General features: G+C 42.4%; 1 protein-coding gene across 1 annotated transcript in view; it reads left to right on the top strand.

Moving 5' to 3' along the window:
• Nucleotides 1–582: 582 nt before the first annotated feature.
• nkd1 (NKD inhibitor of WNT signaling pathway 1) overlaps nucleotides 583–21,678 on the top strand; it is a 32,527-nt gene continuing 11,431 nt past the window's right edge. The window contains exons 1-4 of the mRNA XM_051379719.1: nucleotides 583–796; nucleotides 904–936; nucleotides 1,150–1,289; nucleotides 20,003–20,060. Of these exons, the coding sequence (XP_051235679.1) occupies nucleotides 772–796; nucleotides 904–936; nucleotides 1,150–1,289; nucleotides 20,003–20,060 (256 nt within the window). The 5' untranslated portion in view covers nucleotides 583–771. The remainder of the gene's footprint in view (nucleotides 797–903; nucleotides 937–1,149; nucleotides 1,290–20,002; nucleotides 20,061–21,678) is intronic.

Genomic DNA, 21,678 nt, shown 5'->3' with positions numbered 1-21,678 from the left:
ATGCATTTGCTTGCAGGCTGAAATGTAGGTTTTCTTGACGCCTCTTCTGCGCTTTGAAGAGAGACAAGAGGGAAGAAAGCTGAGCGAGCTGCGTCAAGTCTGCCAGAGAGAGAGCCACCTAACGCCGGAAGTTACGACATTCATTTTCATAATAAAAACACGCAATGAAAATATGAAATTGACACAAAATGGGTTTCTGCTGGATTGCTTCGGACCGCTTGGTTTGGTTGTAACAGTCAATGGTTTAACTTCAGCCACTAGCTAAGGTTTGCAGGAAGTTTAAATGTGCAGGCTTTAAAATAGTCTGTGAACCTTTTGTTCTGGTTTCATAAATGAGGCTGTACACTTACTAATTAATATGCAAGTATTAATATGAAAATATGTTTACTTTCTTCTTAGAAACCTAACAGTGGTGTGCCGTATGGTTTTAAATTTTCGTTTCGCTAATCATTATTTTGTGAAGCCAACGCGTCTCATCAATTAAGCTTTTTATTCTGAAAGCGTGGGCAGGAAGTCGTATATCGTCGTGTGTGTGTGTGTGTGTGTGTGTGTGTGTGTGTGTGTGTGTGTGTGTGTGTGTGTGTGTGTGTCGTCGGTGGCGGCACTCAGGATCAAAGGCTCGTTTGGCTCTCCAGTCATACGGTCCTGTACTGAGCGCAGTCTGCTCTCGGTCTCTACGGACGCTCCTCTGTCTGGATATCCGAGCCTGTTCCTTTCTTTCGTTGGATTATATTCTTCTGATGGTTTTCAACTCCAACTCGATGCATAGAAATGGGTAAACTGCACTCGAAACATGGTAAGGTTTCTTATTCCTGAGAGAAATCACAGCTATAGCTCTTCTTTCTGCTGCTGCGATACTTTCGAGTAACAGTATTCATTGTCTTCTGACTTTCTTCCTTCAAGCCGCGATTTGTAAACCGAGGGAGAGTCCAGAAGGTAAGCGCGCTCATTTTTCTCCTCGTTTATGATGAAAGTGTAATATTTGTCTCAGTTTGTGGACAGCAGAACAGTTTTCAGAGTGAGCTCACAGCTCTTTAGAGCAGCGTTACAGCGCAGCGACTCTTTGAAGATGGACCGCTAATGGAAAACATGAGTGTAGCGCGAGAAAACATAGTTTGTAGCTGCTAATAATGCGCTCCTTTGTTTCAGGCGACAGTTTTGTAGTCAATGCCTGTTTGGCGAGAAAGGGAATCGACGACTGGCTCGTGAAGCAGAAATACTACTGCACGAGCTCTCGCCTCGAGCAACGGGACTGTCACCACAAGAATAACTGCGGTTTGACTGCACGGGTGAGTACGACGCTGTCCACGAGGTTCACGTATTTATGGTGAAGGAGCGTATTAGAAATGCTTCTTGAACTGTCTCCTGCTTGTTGTGCGTGTTTCTCAGAATTAGGACGAGGGTTTTCACCTCACCAGTGGTCGGTCGGTCTGTCTTCTCTTCTAATGCGCTCTTGAAAAACTTTCTCAAAGCTTTGTTGGTGGGCAAACTTAACAATGCTGGTGAGGGTGTGTTGGTCATGTTGGCTGCACACTGTGAGTTAAATGTTGCTGATTTCACACAGTGAAATGATCTACTTGTAATGTGAAAATGTACACAGTTAGGACTCTTAAAGTCAACCACAAAACACCTCCGTTATAATCTCTGCTTTCGGTGACAAAACGAAAGGATGGATCTTAACACTTCTTTGCTAGACCTGTCATCTGCTCATGTAACAAATGTTTGTATCATCCTATCCACTGATCTGAGTAGTTTCTTCTAGAGCAACAATAGATCAAGCCTGAGTTGAAAGCATTGCAGTGTGACAGTCTGGTGACAAGTGTGGATTGTAACGGCTGGGGAGAAATGTTGGAGGTCATGCTTGTTTTTGTATTTTGGCATTGCCATAAACACTGTGCTGTTGTTGTCAAGTGAGGAAATCCTTTGGAATTGCTTCAGAGGAGCCTTAAGCCTCTTTGGTTAGTGATGCCTTCCTCAAAGGCAGCATGTTTGAGGAATTGGAGCCCATCAAGACAAAAGGAAAATCAGTTCCTCCACCCACGATCCAGACGCTTTGAGCAGAAATGCATCTATCTATTAAATGCAGCTCAGAATCCAGGATCACTTGCATTTTAACACATTAGAGCACCGACTGTAATATTCTGTTGTGGTGTTGTGTGTAGCACCATTTTCCTTTTTAAAATACTTATTTTAGATGCTCACCCTTTTGAAGAATTAAAATCCTCATGCTTTTATTTGCTTTTTATGGCGATACAACTTTATTCTCTGCTAGTGGTTCTGGTGTTAAGGTCATGTTATACTATGCATTATCGTGACGCAACCACACATGCAGGTTTGGATTCTTGACAAAATGAGCTGCTAGTATGAGGATTTATCTGCATGCTGGTAAAGGCAAACATCAGACTTGAGGAAGTCTTAGGCAACTGAAATATCTACTAATTCCAGTCAGGTCTGAAGTCCACCATTGTTTTCTCTTTTGCAGCAAGGTGTTCTTGATAGCTTTGCTTTGCCTGAAGGGCAGCCGTGGTGTTGCATGGGGGGTTTTGTGATGAGAGGGGTAGTGGTCCTTTTATGAATGTCCTGGTCTGAGGTTGGGACTTGCTTTACATGTTGCACCCACATGGTGTCAAAGTTGCTAATCCTGACATGGGCCCAAAGCTGCAGTAAACCTTTTCATATAGTAACAAGATCCCACTCACTGCAAGCTGTGTGTCTTCGGGTCATTTTTTGGGGATTGGCTCTATGAGAAACACCTGAAACTATGGTTGCGTTTCCACAGCAGGAACTTTCTCCAGGCACCGGGGTCTAAATTATGTTCTGCATTTTATTCCTTGAAAAGGAATTTTGGAACTTCTCCGGGTACTTTTAGGTGGAAGCGTGGCTTATGTTTTTTTTAAACTTATTTTTATGAGTGGGGTTCATACGGTTTGAGCAATTTAAGCTTTAAAACTTCATTATTACTGTGCAATTACCGTACGTTATTATCATAAAAAGAATGATTAATTTCTTCTTTCTTAGAAATATGCGCTTGTGGTGTGTGAAGTTTTGGCCCAGGATGGAACAGGAGCCCCCGCTGAAAGGGTTGGATGTTTTTGAGAAATTTGGAGTTAGTGGAGCTCAGCGTGTATAAATAATTTAAGTCTGGGTGCCTAATGACTTTTATAGCCCAGAGGGAAAATAAATAAAGGAAAAAAGGTGTTTTCACCATCAATATTTATTTGGCTGCTTTTCCCTTTTTTGTTTTGTGATCATAAAATGAATCTTTTAATGTTTAATTCCTAAGTTTTAACCATTTGTTCTCTTTCTACAGCTTTTGACAATGCAACATTAGGAGTGTGCATCTCTCCTATCTAAGAAGATCCGATGCGTATCTAGATACATGGGTGTTTCATATCCATTAGCATCCACAGACTCCTCGTTGGTCGCATAGGTGTCACCATGCCGTCTCACCAGGGGAGTGTTACGATTTGTCATGCTACCGCTGTACTTAATTGCTGTTCGACAAATCTTACAAATGGTTAGACGTTTGTTCTTGTAGAATCCAAATGTCTTCCAAACTTAAGACTTTAGATTTGATGGTGCACTGTAAATCGTGTCGGCGTTGTTGGACATGTTTGTTTATGTACTGACCTTGCAAACGTTTCTCTCGCCGCTCTTTTCGCAATACCCTAATGTTGACCTTTTACCTTCCATGAGAGTGGAGGCGCAGTTGGCAGCAAAGCTTCAGTCCACCGATTCATAACTTTAGACTCTCGACCGGTTCATGGTACATTTAGATCGATCCAGGGGTCCCGGTACCGATGTAGTTGCAACTATAACGTTAAAATCAATTTCTGACTCGTATCGGTAAATCTTTACACCCCTATACTACATACAAATATTCAGGATTTTTACCATCAGACTCTCTGGATACATTTGCCATTTTCCTCTCATCTCACAGCGGCACTACTGTAGGGTCGCATTGAATTGTTGAGTTACGCAAGCTGCCTAAATAGTTGGTTTTAAAACCTTTTCTGTAGTTGGATGGTTATCTTGCCATGTGTGAAAGTCTTTTAATTAAAAGATATACTCTAAAAAGTATAAGTGATCAAACTATAGCCCACTGAAGAAAATGTTCCCCGTATCACATGCTTTAACCGTATTAGACGTCTTAACACTCTGTGAGAAGAAATGTAAAAGCTCGACCCCGCTGTGCTTTCAGATCAAAACAGAAGCCAACCTCTTAGGTGAGAGAATGTGAATGAAACTCTCTTAGCTTTAAAAGCTGTCTATATTGTATAGAATACCTGGTGAGACAGTTATTTATAGCTGCTGTTCTTTGAGCCCCCCTCCCAGCTGAACCAGGGTCCAGGAGAATGTGGGTCGGGTGTCAACAGTGGGGAGTCCACGCTTGGAATTCTTTTGATCTGATCTTTTCCAAACCATATTCCCTGTAGGAACAATGCCGGTTTCATACAAGTCATTGTTTTGAAGAGCCGCCCACATTAGCAGTTTGCCTTCATTAATGGCTTTACATTGAAATTATGGTTTTGTGCACACAGATAGACTTAGATATAGAGATGCACTTGAAGGCTTAATGATGTTTCCATGCAGACTCTTACAATCATTCATGAGCCGTGGAGTCAGATGCTGTGTTTGTTTGGCAGTGAGTGAGTGGTGTGGGCAGGTGGATCTGTGGGTCTCAACACATGAGGTCCAGGCCATGTGAGCCTCGACACACTTTCCCCCTGCGTCCAACGTGGTGTCTACACCTACCCGTAAATTTGATACATTATGTGCCCCCTGTAGAATTATGTTGCTGACATAGACATTGATAGGGCGGAAGGTTTTGAAAAGTTATGACTTGGAAGTTCAAATTTCTGTCGGTTAGTTTATTAGGTTGCGTCTCTTGCCATCAGATGAAAGAAAAAGCCCATTATGTTTGCACCATGTCAAAAGTAACTTCATAAAATAATCTATTTTAATGGGTTTTCCTCACAAAGTTGCCCCTTTCTATTCTTAAACGCCCACACCCCCTCTTCTGGTTCTCCCCTCCTAGCCCCCATCTGTTTCTTGAATTTACCCTGTTGGCCCTGTGTTGGTTGTGGCTGATGAAATGAGGCTGCATTTGAAGTGGGCCATGCAGGGAGGTGTTTGTAGTGACACTGATGGCTCCTCCTCCTCCTCCTCCTCCTCCGCCGCGAAGCCCTACCCTCTGTGTAGCAAAAGCCACCTTCAGCCTTCCCAAGCCGCTGCTCTCAAAATTCCAAAGCGTATATATTTTTGTTCAAACTGAGTTTCCATCAACTTGTATGAAATTGTAGACAAAAAGCAAAGGTACATCTGATGACAGAATGCAACTCAAAAGTAAATCACAGTGAAACTTCTGCCCCCAACCCCCTTGTCTCGCAGTTGGTTGCCAGCCCTTTGATTTTTTTTTTTTTTTAAAGTAGAAAGGTTTTTTTTTGGAAGTAGGCCTAAAGCTTTTAAATGCATTCCCTCAGCCTCCAAGTCTGATAAAAGACATGGCAGGTTTTGCGCCCCCTTCGTCTTTCACTTCTGCTGTTGTGCTTTTTCTCTCCTTGTCGTTTTCACAAAGCGAGGGCCCTTGTCTAAAAGCTGAAAGCACCTTTCAAATGCAGACTCCTCTTCCTCTTTCTCTCCTTCTTTCTGTCCTCTCCCTGTGCGCTTTCTTTTCCCACCGGCTGGCCTCTTGTGCGTGCTGTGTGACGTATGCCCCTCTCCCACCGGGCTCTACCCCCTCTGTGCTCCCAAGGGACCGAGGGCCTGTTGTTGCTCTTTGAAGAGGCTGGGAGAAAAGTTTGGAGCCACACTCTAAAGAGAAGAAAAGCCTTAGCCTTTGGGGAGGAGGGGTAGCACCTGGCCATAGAGGGGCTCTGTGACTTTTTAAAATTTTTTCCCATGAGAAGATGGGGTGGAAGTCTTGAGCTGACGTCAACGTAGCTGGGGGACTGGGAGGTTGGAGGACATGCAGGTGGCTTTAGTGTCATATCCGGCATCCTATGTCACATAAATTACTAAAAGCTGGAGGAGTTTCGTCTGTGACAAAGCAGAGCGGATAACTCTCGGTCGCTGTGAATGGTGCCTTCTGGAGAGGGTTTCTGTGAAAGAATGATAGTGGTTTAGAGCAAGGTAAAGGTTGCAGGTTCCACTTTTCTCTTTTTTTTGGCTCTCAAACGTCCGTCCGCTCGCTCTATACATTTCACGATGGCCATTGGACATCAAATAGCATTTTATGATTTTATTAAGAAACGCAGTATCAGATTTATTTAATGTAATGTAATTCTTTAACAAGTATCATAACACTAAAGTTTGTAAAAGTGCTGATCAACTGTCACTTGCAGATGTCCTTAGGATTAAAACCATATATTCGGTATCTTAGTTGTATGAGTGAAATGGTGCTTATGTACGTGCGTATCTATTCATGCGTGTGCATGTGAGTGTGCAGTATGTCTGGAGTCAGCTGTACGGATGCACTCCAGAGATCAAAGGCTTCTGGGGGAATGTGCTCTAAATCTCAGGGGATTAGCAGCTGAGATTGTGCTTTGTTTCCCCAAATATATGCTCAGTTTGAAGCAATGGATAGCTGTTGATCAAAGTGTCTCTCACCAACCTTTCACAGTTACATTTAGGCTGCAGGGTTTTGTTCCACGCTTGAGGGTGGCGTTTATTTCACAATGCTAAGAAATAGTTTGATTTTTAGGATGATTTGGATATTTGGTTTTACTTTGTTTTGAAACTGGACTTGGATGAGCTTGAAACTAATAAGCATGCGCCTAGTAAATAATATAAATAGTGTGATATATCTATAACCCCTATAACCTAACCTTTTTGTGTGTGTGTGTGTGTGTGTGTGTGTGTGTGTGTGTGTGTGGGTGTGTTTGTGTGTGCGTCTTAGACATGCTAATGCATCGGGAATCTGTTCCTTTCCACTTTTGACTTGAAATATTGAGTCGGAAGGAAAAGCAAATAATTGTTGTAGTCCCATGCAGTCAGTTTGGTAGATTAAAGACTTTTACAAGCATGTACATTTGATATAATTCCTTTAATAGATTAATGTTGATTTTAATGGAAGAGACAGAATACATTTTCCTCTATTACAGCATTAAATATGAGACACCATGTGTTAGTTACCATGATGTTTTTACTACAGAAATCTACACTGAAGACTTGGTCTTTCATTACACATGCATTGATAAATGTAGAAAAATATAAAACTGAAAAATAAACCAATAGCTTGGGCCGCATTTTATTTTGGTTTTATACAACTATCGTTGTGCAGAAATTTGCCTATTGCACTGGCATTTTGACTTGTAGCACAGGTGTATCTAGCAACATCAATGATGGCTCAGTTCCATTAAGTGTCCCAGTGAGCCAGCATGCAAAATACTAGAAGAGCAATGGTCAAGTTTTTCAAATGGAAGATAACTCAATTGTATGATTCAGTCTGTACTTCAGACTCTATTTCTACTCAGACTTTAGTAAGTAATCAACTGCCTGTGTACCAAAAAGTCGTAAGAAATGTTTGTTGCAGATTAGGGATTGCCAAATGTGTGTGTGTTTGTGTGTGGGTCTGGGAAAACACTAGGTGACTTGGGATCCTATGGTGGTGCTGAGCTCCTCTGAGCTTTCTGTGGGAGCTCAGTGCCCATTTTAATCACCCACTTAAAAGGCTCTGCTGAAGTGGGTGTTTAAGTGTTTAAACCCTGAATAATTCTCTCTTGTTTGTTTATCGGGTTCCCCTGCGGGTTGTGCTCTGGCCCGTGCAGTAAGTGCTGAATAATTTGACGGAGCACTCAAAGTGGCTCTCAAATAGGACGAGATCAGCATCTGCATAAAACTGCTATCAAGCTCTCATGAGAGTGCGTACATGCAGAGGATTGTGCATACACACTGACATGCCATGAAGCACACAGATACTCGCAGATATACATACACACATTAGCCATTTGTTTACCATAATATGTGAATCCATTTATCACTGCAAACAGACGTAGAGCCCCAGCGTGATTCCCTTCCACTTGTTATTTTTACGAACTTGTCACAGGGAAACACCAGTGATGGACTCCACAGCTTCCATGAGCCCTGCTGTTGTATTTATCCTCCTTGTGTTTGTGAGCTTTTGTGACCAGAGCTGTAAGGCCACCTGAGGTAGAGGGAACGGAGGAAGTGGATTTAGGTAAACAGAGTTGGGAGAGCATTGTGCCTCCCAGAGACAGAGATTCCAGGGCTCTTCAGCTCTTCCTGTGGCGCCAGGGCTGGAGGAGGTCTGGATTGTCTGTTAGGGGATGTTTTTGGTGGAAGGAAAGCTAAACAGAGGAGCGGCCTTGCTGAAAGGAAAGCTGTCCTCCCCTGGTGTGTTTATGCTCCACAGGTGCCACAACCTAAAGGGGACCTCACCCTGTAGACTCTCCATGAAGCAGGCCAACCCTGTGCTTCCCAATGGGCCATTTGCCCTGTCCGTCAAACCCACCACTCCCCCACCCAGTTTCTTGCTCAAATTTGAAAAAACAGCATCGCTGGACAAAGGGTTTTGTATTTCTTTAGGGGACTGCTTCGACATAGGCTTGTATTTAAAGTGTTCCTGTGTTTTAGCGTACAATCTGTACTCTCCATATAGTCTACTTCACATTTCATAAGCTTTTGTCTTATTCAGAGACTCACACAAGGTGTTAAATTTGAGCCCTCCCTCTCTCTCTACTTTTGTGGATTTAACTTTACACCTTAGTGTAGTCCTAAAGTGGTACATGTCGGTGCTGTTTCCTGTATGTTAATGATATGGTTATTTTACATATGTTTAAGATGCATACAATGGAGCTGTGAAACCAATAAAAGTGATGTGGCTTTTAACTGAATTTAATTCATTCATGCATTTGTTTTTTGTATTTTTTCTGTATCTGTGTGTATGAGCATCGGTAGTAGAATTTGGAGGTAGTGTGCATCTGAGTAACCTACTCCGCTGCAAGTTCATTATGGTGAGGAGTGACACAAGCCACTAATTCCAGTCAGCTATGAATAGAAACCTGCCCCTGGCACCAGCGTACTTGTATATAGTAGTTGAAGTGTCTATTTCTGCTGCTATGTTTACTTGCAAAGTTGAAACACTCTCTGTAATTACAGAGACTTTAGGTCCACAGTTAAAAGGTCAGATGTGAGGGATGTTTAGAGGTAGTGGCTTGTGGCTGGCAGGATGTCTGCTCCAAACATGCCGTGTGTGTATCTGTGTGTGCATGGGTTGTGTGTATGTGTGTATGTGTGTATGGATATATATGTGCATAGGCAGAGAGGAAGAATGGCCACCTTGGTGTTGAGGTCAATTCCATCTGGTCAGCATGCACACGTCAGAGGTTTTCATAACTGCCACCTACCACATGGAGCTCCGCCGTTGATTGCAGTGATGAGGTTTAGTTGCTGGCTTTGAATGAAATAAGATGGGCTGGTAGTTATAGATGTTACTCACAACTGTCATTTGGAGGAATTGTAGAGATCTGATTATAAAGATTAGCTTTTATAACATCTCCTCATTCACAGTTTGCGTCTCTTTTGCTGTGTATAGCTGCTGGATCATATCAAGCTGCAGAATTGCTCTCACAGTGCAACCGTGACAACTTACAAAAGTGTTCAGATAACATTAGGAAGAAAATGAAAAACCATGATCTATTGTGTGCAGCTTTTAATTGAACATGTCCTGGTAAAAGACTTCGATTCTAAACTGAGATATTCTGTATTAAAAAACATTATGAGCTTGAGGGCTTGTCTAAGTCCCTAACTTCCAAGTGAACAACATGTTTTAGGTAATCTTTTAAATTTAAAAAAAACAATTGAATATTGTGGAAACGTCAAGGATCACTTGTCTCTGCAAGAATATGAACTATGAGATCCCTAAGCTGTAGCTGCTGGCACGACAAGTTACACAAGTGTTTCCTCTCATTTGGCTGTGGTTAAAGGTTGAAGTGGCTGTCACTTTCTTGCTGCCCTCGAGGTAGACTTCCTGACTAAAACCTTGTTCGTCCTGCACTTTGCAGCACTTGAGACTGGCATCTGAAGCCACCCAGACAACTGAAAGACTGTCTCTCCTCAAAGAGAACTCTGACTAATTACTTAAAGACCCTCTAGACACAGTGTAGCACACTCACTGTTAAACACGACATGCATGAAAGCAGGCACGTTGCCAACTAGTTTTAACAGTCTTAAATGTATAATCCATCCTATTTTTGCAATAATGATTGACACACGTGCACGCACTCTGTAAACCCATCTCATCTCAGTGGGACGGCTCTGCCATTTTTGCCAAAGAAGTTAAAGGTCCCAGAGCAAACTAATTTCCTTCACGAAGGGTGATATATCCTATTGCTATACTAACCACACAAGCTTTTGGAGATGAGGTGTGTCATTTTGAATAAGACTCCCTCTCTTTTCTTTCGCTCCTCTCCTTTTCTCATTCTTTGGAACTGAGCTTTACTCTTACTGAATTCAGAGGGCCATAATGTTGTGATTTGTTACTCTTGGCAGGCAGAGACCACCTGTAAATCAAGGCCAAGCGACAGGCTGTCTCCATTCCCTTCCAAACCATAGCCTTCTCCTGGGAATGCAAGGTCCCAAAGTGGAGTTCATTGGCTGGTGGAGAATGTGTTTTAAGGATTCACCTCTAGCTCAGATTCCCCCGTTAACTCTCTGACGTCCAAAGAAACTTGAGGATAAAAACAGAAGTGGCTTTGCTCACTCTGTCTGGTCACATGTTACCTTAATTCCCAGTGTGTGACTTGCTGTTTATGAGCACAGTTACATAGAAGTTCAGCTGCAGCCAACTCAATGACAATAATTAACATGCAGTAACAGTAGTAGTGTTGGTCTCACTTATACCGAAGATAACAGTAGTGTCCACAGCTAAAGGGCCTTCAAACTATTGCTAATAGCTGGCACTCGCATCCGTTTTGTGTATCAGGGCTAGTGTTGTCTTTTTCAATTTTTACAAACAAAGTTGGAGAGATAACATTTGTGATTGAGGCCCAATGTGGTATCTCTAAATTGCTGAAGGGGTGATCATGCAGTTAGACTCTTGATCTTGACACCTTGTATCCTCTCTCTCTCTCCCTCTCTGTTGAGATAAGGCTTTGATAAACAGTGTGATACATGTTTATTGCTGTGGTTATATATATTTCAAACGCTAATAAAGGATGTTACCTTGAGTAACAGGTAGGGTTTAGTGCCTGAGGGGCTGGCTGAGTTGTAAAAGCTTATCTTTGCAGGTGTAAAAGTTTTGTAAATGGGTCATTAAAGTGTTGGCCAACTTCACACATAAAACACAAAAAGGGAGAGGGGGAGGGAGATTACTTCAGATCAGCATGTTTCTGAAGCGTAGAGATGAGGGCTGTAAATCTCTGCTAATATTCCACTGAGCCTTTCAGGAGGCAGCCTTTGATGTGGGTGAGGTAATGTGACCGGCAGTGTTTGCAATGTAAATCTGACGTGGAGAAATGAGTGGTGGCTGTGCAGTATCGCTCTTCAAAAGGAAAGCATCCAATCACGACCCATGTGGGTCCTGTAAAAAAAACCCAAAACAAATAAATTCAGAGAGCAAACAACACATACAAAAATTCACACACGAATGTACACACACGCATGCTCACACACCACACAGACACGTGTTCTTGCAACATGTTATCCAGCAATGTCAGAGAGTTCATTTACACAGACCTTCAGTATAATTTAACTTAATATATAGTACACAAAGCAAAACTCTACTGAACTGCACCTCCTCCATATGCAGGGATTTTTCTTCTACCCACTGTTTCTGGTCTGTCTGTGTGTGTGTGTGTGTGTGTGTGTGTGTGTGTGTGTGTGTGTGGAGAATCTCCGCATGACCTGTGTCGTGAACTAGAGTTAACACGGTAAGCCCTCTGGCATGTGCCGCCTCCTCAAACCCCTCCAGTCTTGGTGTTGCTGACCATGCACACTTTAATCATAGAGCAGCTTCCTTCAACCTGCCTGGTGATGGATCCTAACTCCATGGCTATAATTTCCTTCCTGGGGTGCAGGAAGAGAAGTGGGTGTGCCGTGACTGAGGGGTGTCAGGCATGGGGCCGCAGCGTCTGGAGAGAAGGTGCATGTCTTTGATGCTCCCTCTGAGACGTCAAATTACACGTTAGCCCTGCTTAGTCGGCAAGTTAAAGGACTTACTTGTGCAATTATTTATTCAGTTTGTCGGCAGCTTAGCTCTCTAGAGGTGGTGAAAAATCAAGGCAGGCAAAGTGGTTGTGACACAGAAGAGAAGGCTTTAGTGGTCATTTGGGGCCTACATATGGTTTTTAAGCTGGGTGTTGTAATCACTTGATATTTGCACAACTTTCCCATCTGATGAAACCCCTAAATTAGGATTTTCTTTGGTTGCATAGTAACTTTGTAATAATGCTGTCCAGCTGTGAAATATTTGTACCAAAATATAAAACTCTGCTCTAAATGTACTGTAAGCTGCTTCTGATTAAATGCATCCACCAGATAGCTTATGTTTTGGTAATGGTGCATGTGAAGGGCTCAACATCAAAAGATTTACGGTCTGTGACCTCTGGAAAGGCATTGAGTTTCTTATCAAAGGCATAAAATTGCATTGTAAAACACAGCAGATATGACTTCCTCTTGGCACTGCTGAGTGCTCATGAGATCAGTTTATGCATTTGTTCGGTTTGTTGTAAAGCTCTGACATTTCAGATGACCCAAGCATCTGTTCCGCTGGAGCAAATTCAAGAAACTACCTCAATGGATCATGAAGATGAGCCTGATAGACTTTTTTTGTAAAACAACAAACAGAAAACAGATTTATCTTGTTTGGCTGGAGAGAAATGCAGACACATTAATTTGCCATGGCTCTCAGCCCGTAGGTGTTGTATGAAAATTGGCCCCATCTCCCCTCCCTCCATAAATGGGGCCGTCTCGCGTCAGCTTTGCTATGCTATATGATTATCTGAGATCTTTATTTCATGTGTGAAAACTGATCCCCTTTGAAGCTTCACTCAGAGGCAGTGCAGTGCTTCACTACCTCACATCAACACTCTCTATCTTGGCTCCATCTCGGGGCGTCATGTTTTACTGCTACGTGGGGCTTTGAATGAGGCTGTTTAATGTTGCTGGAAGGTGAGGAGCACTCTAGCGTGAAGAACTGCAAAAGACCGGACTCAGGTATAAACTGGTGTCTGATGATGACTGGTGGTCCGTTTAGTTTTTTCCTCCAGTATCACCACCGCACTTACCACACATTGCAGGATAGGCGCTGCTCCAGATTGCAAGAGTTGTGCTGCTCGGGCCTTTGAAACTGCCTCCGGTGTATCTCAGTTTACTCTTTGGGATGGTGGAGGGGGATGGGTATTTCCTCTCTTGAGATCTCCTGCGAGTAACACAACACCTATAAGCTAATTTGCAGCCCTAAAACTAATAAGAGTTTTTCTGTTGTTTTACTTCTAGCAAAATTCCCATGCTATACAGCTGTTTTCGCCATTAGTAATTCATAAACTTTAGCGAATGGCTGCTATCCAGGCTAGACAGAATCAGTCAAAATCATTTTATTTGCCAAGTGCGCTACATTTATGGGACAAAGTACAGAGACCTGATGACAAGTTAAGTGCATTTTAACATACCTGGTACAAGGACAGCAGCAAGCATCACGTGGGTTGCACTGACCTATTTATATTTGATGATACTCCCTGTAGTCAGCTATAAAGTACCTATCAATATAGGTATATGTATATTGGACATGCCGTAGCGTGCTGAGATGAAGTGAGAATAATCACCTCTCACTTTTTTTAAAGCTTTAAAGCCCTCTCCAGTGCTGGGTGGCTGTTCTGTGAGTGTCAGCGACCTCAACCGTCTCCTGTTTGAAAGGCCCTGGGGAAGCAGACATTTACTTGGAGAAGTACCGCCGCTATTCCCAAATTTTTCCTTGTCTCTGTCGCTCTGCCTCACTTGCCCACTTGGCTAAATGGCCTTTCATGTGTGTTGCTCCCCTCTATACGTCTGCACCGTTGCTTTGAATGTCGCAGTCCTGAAGGTGTTTTCATTGCGATGGGTGGGGGACAGAGCAGGAGGCACCCAGCCGCAGTCCTAATGAGATTTTTCCTGGGTTTTGATGGAGTGCCAATAGCGCTGCCATTGCTCTAGAGGCTTGCCTCTACTGAGCCCTGGCGCACGATCAGGGGGAGCTGTCGTCGGCCGCATAAATTGTCAGCCTGTGTGGTGGAGGCAGACAGCGTAGAGACCAAGAGGCCTTGTGGGACTTTCCCACAATCACATACAAGTACATATTATTTGCACTTTAATGTACCCTTTTGCTTTCAAACACACACAGCAGAAAAAAAATTGGCCCATGTCTGCAGAGCCAGAGTAAGGATGACGCTGGAGGCAACTTTCTGTCTTAACTCACCAAGTCGGTTCTGTGCCAGTATGTGCTCACTGTCTCTGTCGCTTTCACTGTTTCTCTTGCTCTCTATCCAGAGGAAGACCAAAACATCACCATGCAATGTGAGCCCTGAAAGAATTGAAAATTAAATGGCAAAAAACTATTTTCAAACTTTTTGAAGCTTATTTTTATTCAGGGTAGGCTAGCTGAGCAGAGTGCTCTGTTTGGCTACATCCTGCTCTACATTAGTACAGAATGAACTCAATCGATGATTTCATCATTTAAATTCATGAAGATTAAGGTTAGAAACCAAGGGATCACTTGGCTCATTTAACATTATCACAGTACTTTAAAGAAAATGTAATGATTCAAACTGCTGACAGGAAGGAGATTTTAAAGTGTACGAGGTTGGCTGCCTTTTCAGGGCTGTCATATTCGACTTGGAAGCCCAGATGAAAATGGCCAATGTCATTAGCAATGTGGCATTTTCATTTAATTTCCCTAAGGGTGTGGCGTCAGACTGACAAGGCTACTGCTGTTGACACATTTCTGTTACTGGGGTGAAATTTATTTTAGATATCCTTTTATACCCACTCATCATATGTTTGGGCTGCATACACTGCACTGGCAACACCTAGTTAAACTACAAGGAAGAGGTGTTTACTTCTGTAAGCTATATTAATCACATTTTCCTTTCCCTAAACATTTTTTCCGGGGCTTTTATTGCCTTTAATTGATAGTGACATGATAGGGGGGAGACAGGGGATGACACACAGTAAAGGGCCACGGGTCGGATTCAAACCATAGCCCGCTGCAGCATGGGCTCAGCCTTAGTACATGAGGCACCAGCTCTACCAGGTGAACTATCCGGGCACCGCACCCTGTGCTCTAATGTTGAGGTAAATACTTTAGTCTAATACTCATATTGATTTACTCATATTGTAATTGGTGTACTATAATAGGTTTTAGAGCATTTAGACATTTTCATTAGTAAGGAAAACATACTGAGGGGAGTAGAGTCAGCACCATTCTCATGGAAATAACTCGATATAGTGTTTGTTCAGTACTATTCTTGAATATGCTAATCTGTCTTTGGTATATCCAAATTCATATTCTTAAAGTGTGCCACTGATGAGCTTTGCCAAATAGTTCCAATGGCCAAACCAAACAGGCCTTCAAGCCGGCGAGTAATGTAGGTGGGATGTTGTAATGGGGCAGGCACACTGTGTCCTGTGTTATAGTCCAGTAATAAATCACTTTCTGTGAAGGGGCTTGAACAACTTTAAAACACACCGGGGCCATACAATCCCTTGTCCTAAAGGCCCCAAAGAAGCTCTGAAGGACCTGGCTGCTGTTGAAAGCAGAATGCTTTATGCTCTGGCCTCCACAGAACATTTAACATCATGTCTGGAAAATTATTTTTGCTGGTCCCAAGCGCAGTAGAAAGATGGTTGTTTATGCCCTGAAGCCACCACCTCTGACCCCATCCTGCAGAGACACGGGGGAAGGGACACCTCGCTGTAGATTTTATAAAACTGTTGGGGCCCCAAGCTACAGAGACGAGCAGCAACAAAATGTACAAACGCTGCAACATAGTAGCATTGATCAGCAGTGAAGTTGAATCATAGTGTTTATTTCATATTACCAATACTGGGTCCTTACTTCCTCACATTTTTATTGAGTGGTTGAGACACTGTGGGTGGGAGGGTGTGCTGGCTTCTCCTTTGGCCTCAAATGCTCTCCCACAGTGACCTCTGACCCCTTGAATTAGCAAGGGTCTCAAGAGTAGCCCACCATTGGCTCATTGACGGACCAAGCAAGATTGATGGCTCTTTTGTGGTCCCTGTTTTATGCACACATATAGTTATCATGATCATTGGGCACGCATGCCATGTTTGCTAGAATTTAATGAGACTGGATTTTCCGATTCACTAACTGTTTGCAAATGTTGCATCAGTTGAGTCTCGTCTTTACCCATTACTTGAGAAATCACTCTATAGGCGGATGACCAGCATTTCAGTTTTGGGCAAATCCACTTTGAGCTCTTTCATTTCAAATCAAACTTAAGGGAGTGAGTTCAAGCTTTCATTCTCTGTGGCTTAACAGCTGGACTTTTACTAGTTACTACTACTGTTACCACTACTGTCACTCACTACAACTGCTACTTCTGTTACTTCGTCTTTAGTATGTCATGTTCTGTGTGTTTAATATGATTGGCATGCTCAACTGTATTTGTATTTAAAATAAAAAATGTAAATAATGCTTAGCTGCATTTTTCACCTTGTGGAAAAAGCTTGATTGAACATTGGTTCTAACAGGCTTGAGTATAATTTGGTGGACTATCAGTCACATCCCGAAATGACTCATTGACAACGGAGATGGAGCCAGAAGGTGTCAGAGGATGGAAGATATATTTTTTACAGCAACAAAACAGAAAAGGAGATTGTATGTTAATTTACTAAACCATCAAGGAGGAACAGAGATGTTAGTTGTTTAGTTGTAGAACCAGGAATTCTGTCAATAGCGTTGTTCAAGATATTGGTGGTTGGTTGAGGAAAGATTAATGTTTTTCTCCTAGGTCTGAATAGTGTAGCCAATGCTGTTCCTTCTGGAGCTGGGCATAGAAAAGTGCCTCATTATTCTTGTGACCAGCTGACTGGTGGGGAAACTCAGAAACAAACACTCCTTATTTTTAGAACTCCTCCTACATGTTATTTTTTGGCTTAGGACAATCTTATCAATCGCTACCAAAGCCAGAATGTAGAGAGCTGAGCTGGAAAGTGGTAGTGTCATCGGGTCAGTCAGAATGGAGGTGCTCTTTAAGCTAGGCCAAGGCGTTTATCAGGGGAAATAGGGATACAGTGTTTGGTTCAAAGCTGTATCATCAAACATTCCCATTTTTTAATGAAACTGATTAATACTCTATACCTGACATCATTACAACTTTAGGGTGTCTTAATCAGGCTGCAAAGAACTGTCAGAAATAATAATTGACACTTCACAGGGCAAAAAAAGGAGGATTTTCTGCTCCAGTTGGAAAATTCTTTGTGTTTCTTTTTCTCCCTGTATCCATTTCTATTTAGTGGTCAGAGACTTTTCATGAGAGGAGGAAGAAGTGTGTGTGTGTGTGTGTGTGTGTGTGTGTGTGTGTATGTGTGTAACGTAAAAAAAGTATGGGATATTTTTTTCTTTACACTGACCAGAGCAAACCCCACAGTAACCCTAGCGGGCTAATAATACGGCTCCCATCCATCACCACAGACAACAACCAATTAGCACATTCCTCTTCCCCCTTTTTCTCATGTTCTTGGTTAACCCCTGAATCATTTTGGATCATTCATCAAAAAAACAGAAATACATTCAAGTTGCTATATCTGAGTGTGTACGTACGTGCACGTAAGTATCTTTGTGCGTGAGGGATCGAAGGAATGTTTATTGTGGAGTGATTTTTATTTTCCTGCGAGGCTACGTGGAGACAGAGGCCAGTGTTGATGTTCCCACAGTCTAATACTCCATTCATGTCGATGTGGCTCATACCAATGTCTATCTGAATGGGTCGACACGTACCAACCAAAACTCTTTTGTGAGCGTCCTCCTGACGCAGGTTTAGTTGCAGAAAACAAGTGTGTGTGTGGACAGACGTCAAAATTAAACTTATAATAACGTGTATTAGCTATGTAATGTAATGGTGTATATAGCAGTTAAATATGTTAAACTGTACTGCAGACACTGATTTCCCCATGACAGCTGTCTCACAAGACTGGGTCCAATGCAGGTTAAATGGTTTCTTTCAAAGCTAACTAAAGTACACTTCACACAAGGTTCTGACAACTGAGCTGAGGCTTACTATCAGAAACTAAAAACATCCACCAGTAAGGAGTGTATTTCAACTCTGCTACTTGTCAGTGAATATTACCATTGTGAATTACTATGCAGTTAAATTCAACCCAATCAAACATGCTGAAACTTCTCCAATAAATCCAAGAAAAGACAATATTGTTTCAAGCTTCTTTTTCTTTCATTATTACAGTTTACATTAATGTGTGTGGAAAGTTAAGTCTCAAATGAGATATTTTTATCACTACACAGAAAGCTGACAAGTACCATAAATCCTACAAATGCTTGTAGAAATTGCTGCCATCCCTTTAACATGAATGAACTGCCTATTGAAAATAATGCCTTAAGTATGACTGTGGTCTTATATTGACAAATTGAACTTAGCTAGCAAATGTGCAAAATTGTTTCTTCCTGGGAAATGAATCCAATTCTAAAAATCATTGCCTACTTAAGCTTACAAATCTATCATCTGTTTATGTATTATTGAGCTTGTATAAAGGTTCATAGTTCAATTATCATTTACCTGCATTCTGTAGTAACTCTAATGTAATCCTGCAATTCTCATTTAAACTACTGATATCCCCTTCCTCACACTAAAGCTGAGCAGACCACATTAAATCCAGCTCAGGACCAGGGTCATGAAGCCAGATAGAAACGTGTGTTGACCCATTCATACCAACAACAAACACAGGTTTATCCTTGGTCCCTGCTTTGGGGTATCAGCCTGACAGCCAGCCAGTTAGTCCTGTGGTTTGCTGTATTCTCTTCCTGAGGCCACCCACAGCTCTGCGGCCCGGCCGGCACTGGTCTGAGGAGGGTAGGATCACACCATCTGACCTTCTACCTCGCTGGATTACACAGAAATCCCCTCTCACGCTGTCACAGCCTCGCCTCTGACACACACACACACACACACACACACACACACACATGCGCACACACACTCTCTATGAACACACCAGCATTTATACAATAAACGCAGTCAATTCCAAGTTTATGAAGTTAATTATTAAGGTTTATCAACACCTATGGTTACGCTGCTGTTAATATGGTCTGTCTCAGCAGAGTCTGTGTGCATTTTGTTTTTGATGCAATAGAAAAACTTTGATATGGAGCGAGGCCAGGGGTGTATCTGTGTGTATATGTTTGACTATGTGTGTGTACGTATGTGTGCATGTATATGAGTTTGTCAGCCCGTGAGTAATGGTTTTTTCGGCCAGATGACTGTAATGCCACATGGATACCTGAGCCAGACTTTTCCATAGTGAAGCCTGGGGGATCACATGTCCCTCCAGTCTCTGTGGTATGCACTAACAGACAGAGCTGCCAGGAAAGGGGGGCCCGGGTGAAAACAGTCCGGGATAAAAACAAGCCGCTGAACGTATCGCTGCAACGATAGCACGCCACCGAAATAGCCCTACTACCATCCCTCTTTCTCAGAATTCCCTACAGGGCCGGCGGCAGCGATTTAGATACTTCTTTCATAGTTTCAATTCTGACTGCCAGCCTCATGCTCAGTTTGTTTCAATCCTGCAATTACCATCATCTTAAACTTTCCACTGCTGTTTAAGCTCAGTGCACAGTTGTCAAACTTTGTTCATATATAGATATATAAACGCTGTAATTTTGATTCGGGCATGTCACTCTGTGTTGGAAAGCTGTGCTGTGGATTTGCACCGTTAAAGATGTTTGTTTTTATGTGACAAAAATATGATGCTTCTCCGTTATATGACTTGAAATGATATATGTGTCTTCTTCTGTTTTTTTTCTCTCCAGGACTCCATGGACGAAGCATGTGCAGAGGGAATTGGTGATGAACACTACCGTTTGGAAGGTAGGCCCCCTGCTCTTCATCATCATCGCCAGCTCATTTCACTGATTTTGCTCCCCTTCATTATTTTAATTTGATTGAAAACCTGCAAAAACACCATTCGCAATTGCCCTCCAGGTACTTGTGTGGTTCTGTTTTGCAGCCATTCATCCTTTCCCCTCTGCTCCACACCCGTTCTCTAAGCCCCAACAATGTGCTGATGAGGTCCCCTTTACCTTCCCTCTCCACCTTCTCAGTCTCTCATCCGCCCCTCCCCCCTGTGGTGCTCTGCAAAGTGCCTCCATTCCTCTGTGTTTTTTCTCTGATGTGATGTGATCTTGGATTAAGAGCTCCGGGAGTAAAAAGTCTCTTCCTCCCTCCCATTTAAAAGGCAGAATTGGACGTGAGGTGGAGGCAGAAATGAAGAGCTGAACGAAAACCAGCCCAGAATTTGGAAGCATGGCAGAGAATTCACTTTTATTTCAACTCTGCTTCACTGGATAATGAACAAAGTAGAGAGACAAGAGATAACACGACTGATAAATGGAGTATGAAACGATTTTTAATCATTGGGCTGAACCTGAGTCTGGGTTGAGGTTGTCCTCCCTTTAAGACAGATGTTGCTAATTAGAACAGGCTGCTCTGTTCATTCTCAATGATTAAAAGGTGAAGGCCTAAGTAATTTGTTTCAATAAAACATTCCATAGATTGTGTGAATATTTCCATAATACAAATTATATTTTTCACTTTCAAGTTTCTAAAGCAAACTGAATAACTGACAGCCAGCAACGTCTGCGAGTGGAGAAGTACATTGGGGTCTCAGTCAGAAAGAATGGGAAATCTTTGCTACCTTACTTTGCAGTTTCGAGCATTGTTGAGTGGAGCTGAATTTAATCATCAGTTTTTGTTTCAAGCTTCACACTTTAGAAAATGGCGTCAGAGTTTGGACTTACCTTATGAGCCCGAGGTGGATACGTCCTACATAAGCTTTCTTCCAGACAAATGATAAAATATTTGATTTGCAACTACTTTGTTAATGTCCTCCAATAAAAACAATTGATTTAAACAGCTCTTTATTTTAGTTTGGAATAAATTGTCCCGATGTTCGAATAGCAAACCATTTTGTACATCCTCAGGCACACTTAGACCCAAATAAAGACAGCTGTGGAGGATTTATGATGTCCCCTGCATGAACTTCTTTTAGTGCAGTGATCAGACCCATTGTCCATACATCTAACAAGACATGTTGACTAAAAGATAAGAGAGAAATCAGTGAGAGCAGAGATCACAGACACACATATAAGCCTGCTTTCCTCTGGGTTTAAGGAAAAGAAAAATTTGCCAACAAAAATGGCAAAGGAGGGAAGAAGGCCTAAAAATGAAAGGGTTTTTTACATCAGTACTGCAAGCATGCAAGAGGAAGAGTTTGCTGAAGAGACTCTGGTTCATCAGCACCTTGTTTCAGATTAAATTACACTCTCTAGTGTTGGCCATGAAGTAGCTAAAGGAGACAGCTGGAGGATTAACTGCCTTGCTCATGAGTTCTTCAGTGGTTTCTCCTGAAGGAGGCGAAAAAGTAATGAGCACCACAAAGGCACTCTCATCCTGGCCGTCCCAAAATCACCTTAGTACCCAGCACTGA

This window comes from Dicentrarchus labrax, unplaced genomic scaffold (genome assembly GCF_905237075.1).
Source record: "Dicentrarchus labrax unplaced genomic scaffold, dlabrax2021, whole genome shotgun sequence".
Classification (NCBI taxonomy): Eukaryota; Metazoa; Chordata; class Actinopteri; family Moronidae; genus Dicentrarchus; species Dicentrarchus labrax.
Note: the sequence above shows the minus strand (reverse complement) of the source record. Positions and strands in the feature narration are given on the sequence as shown.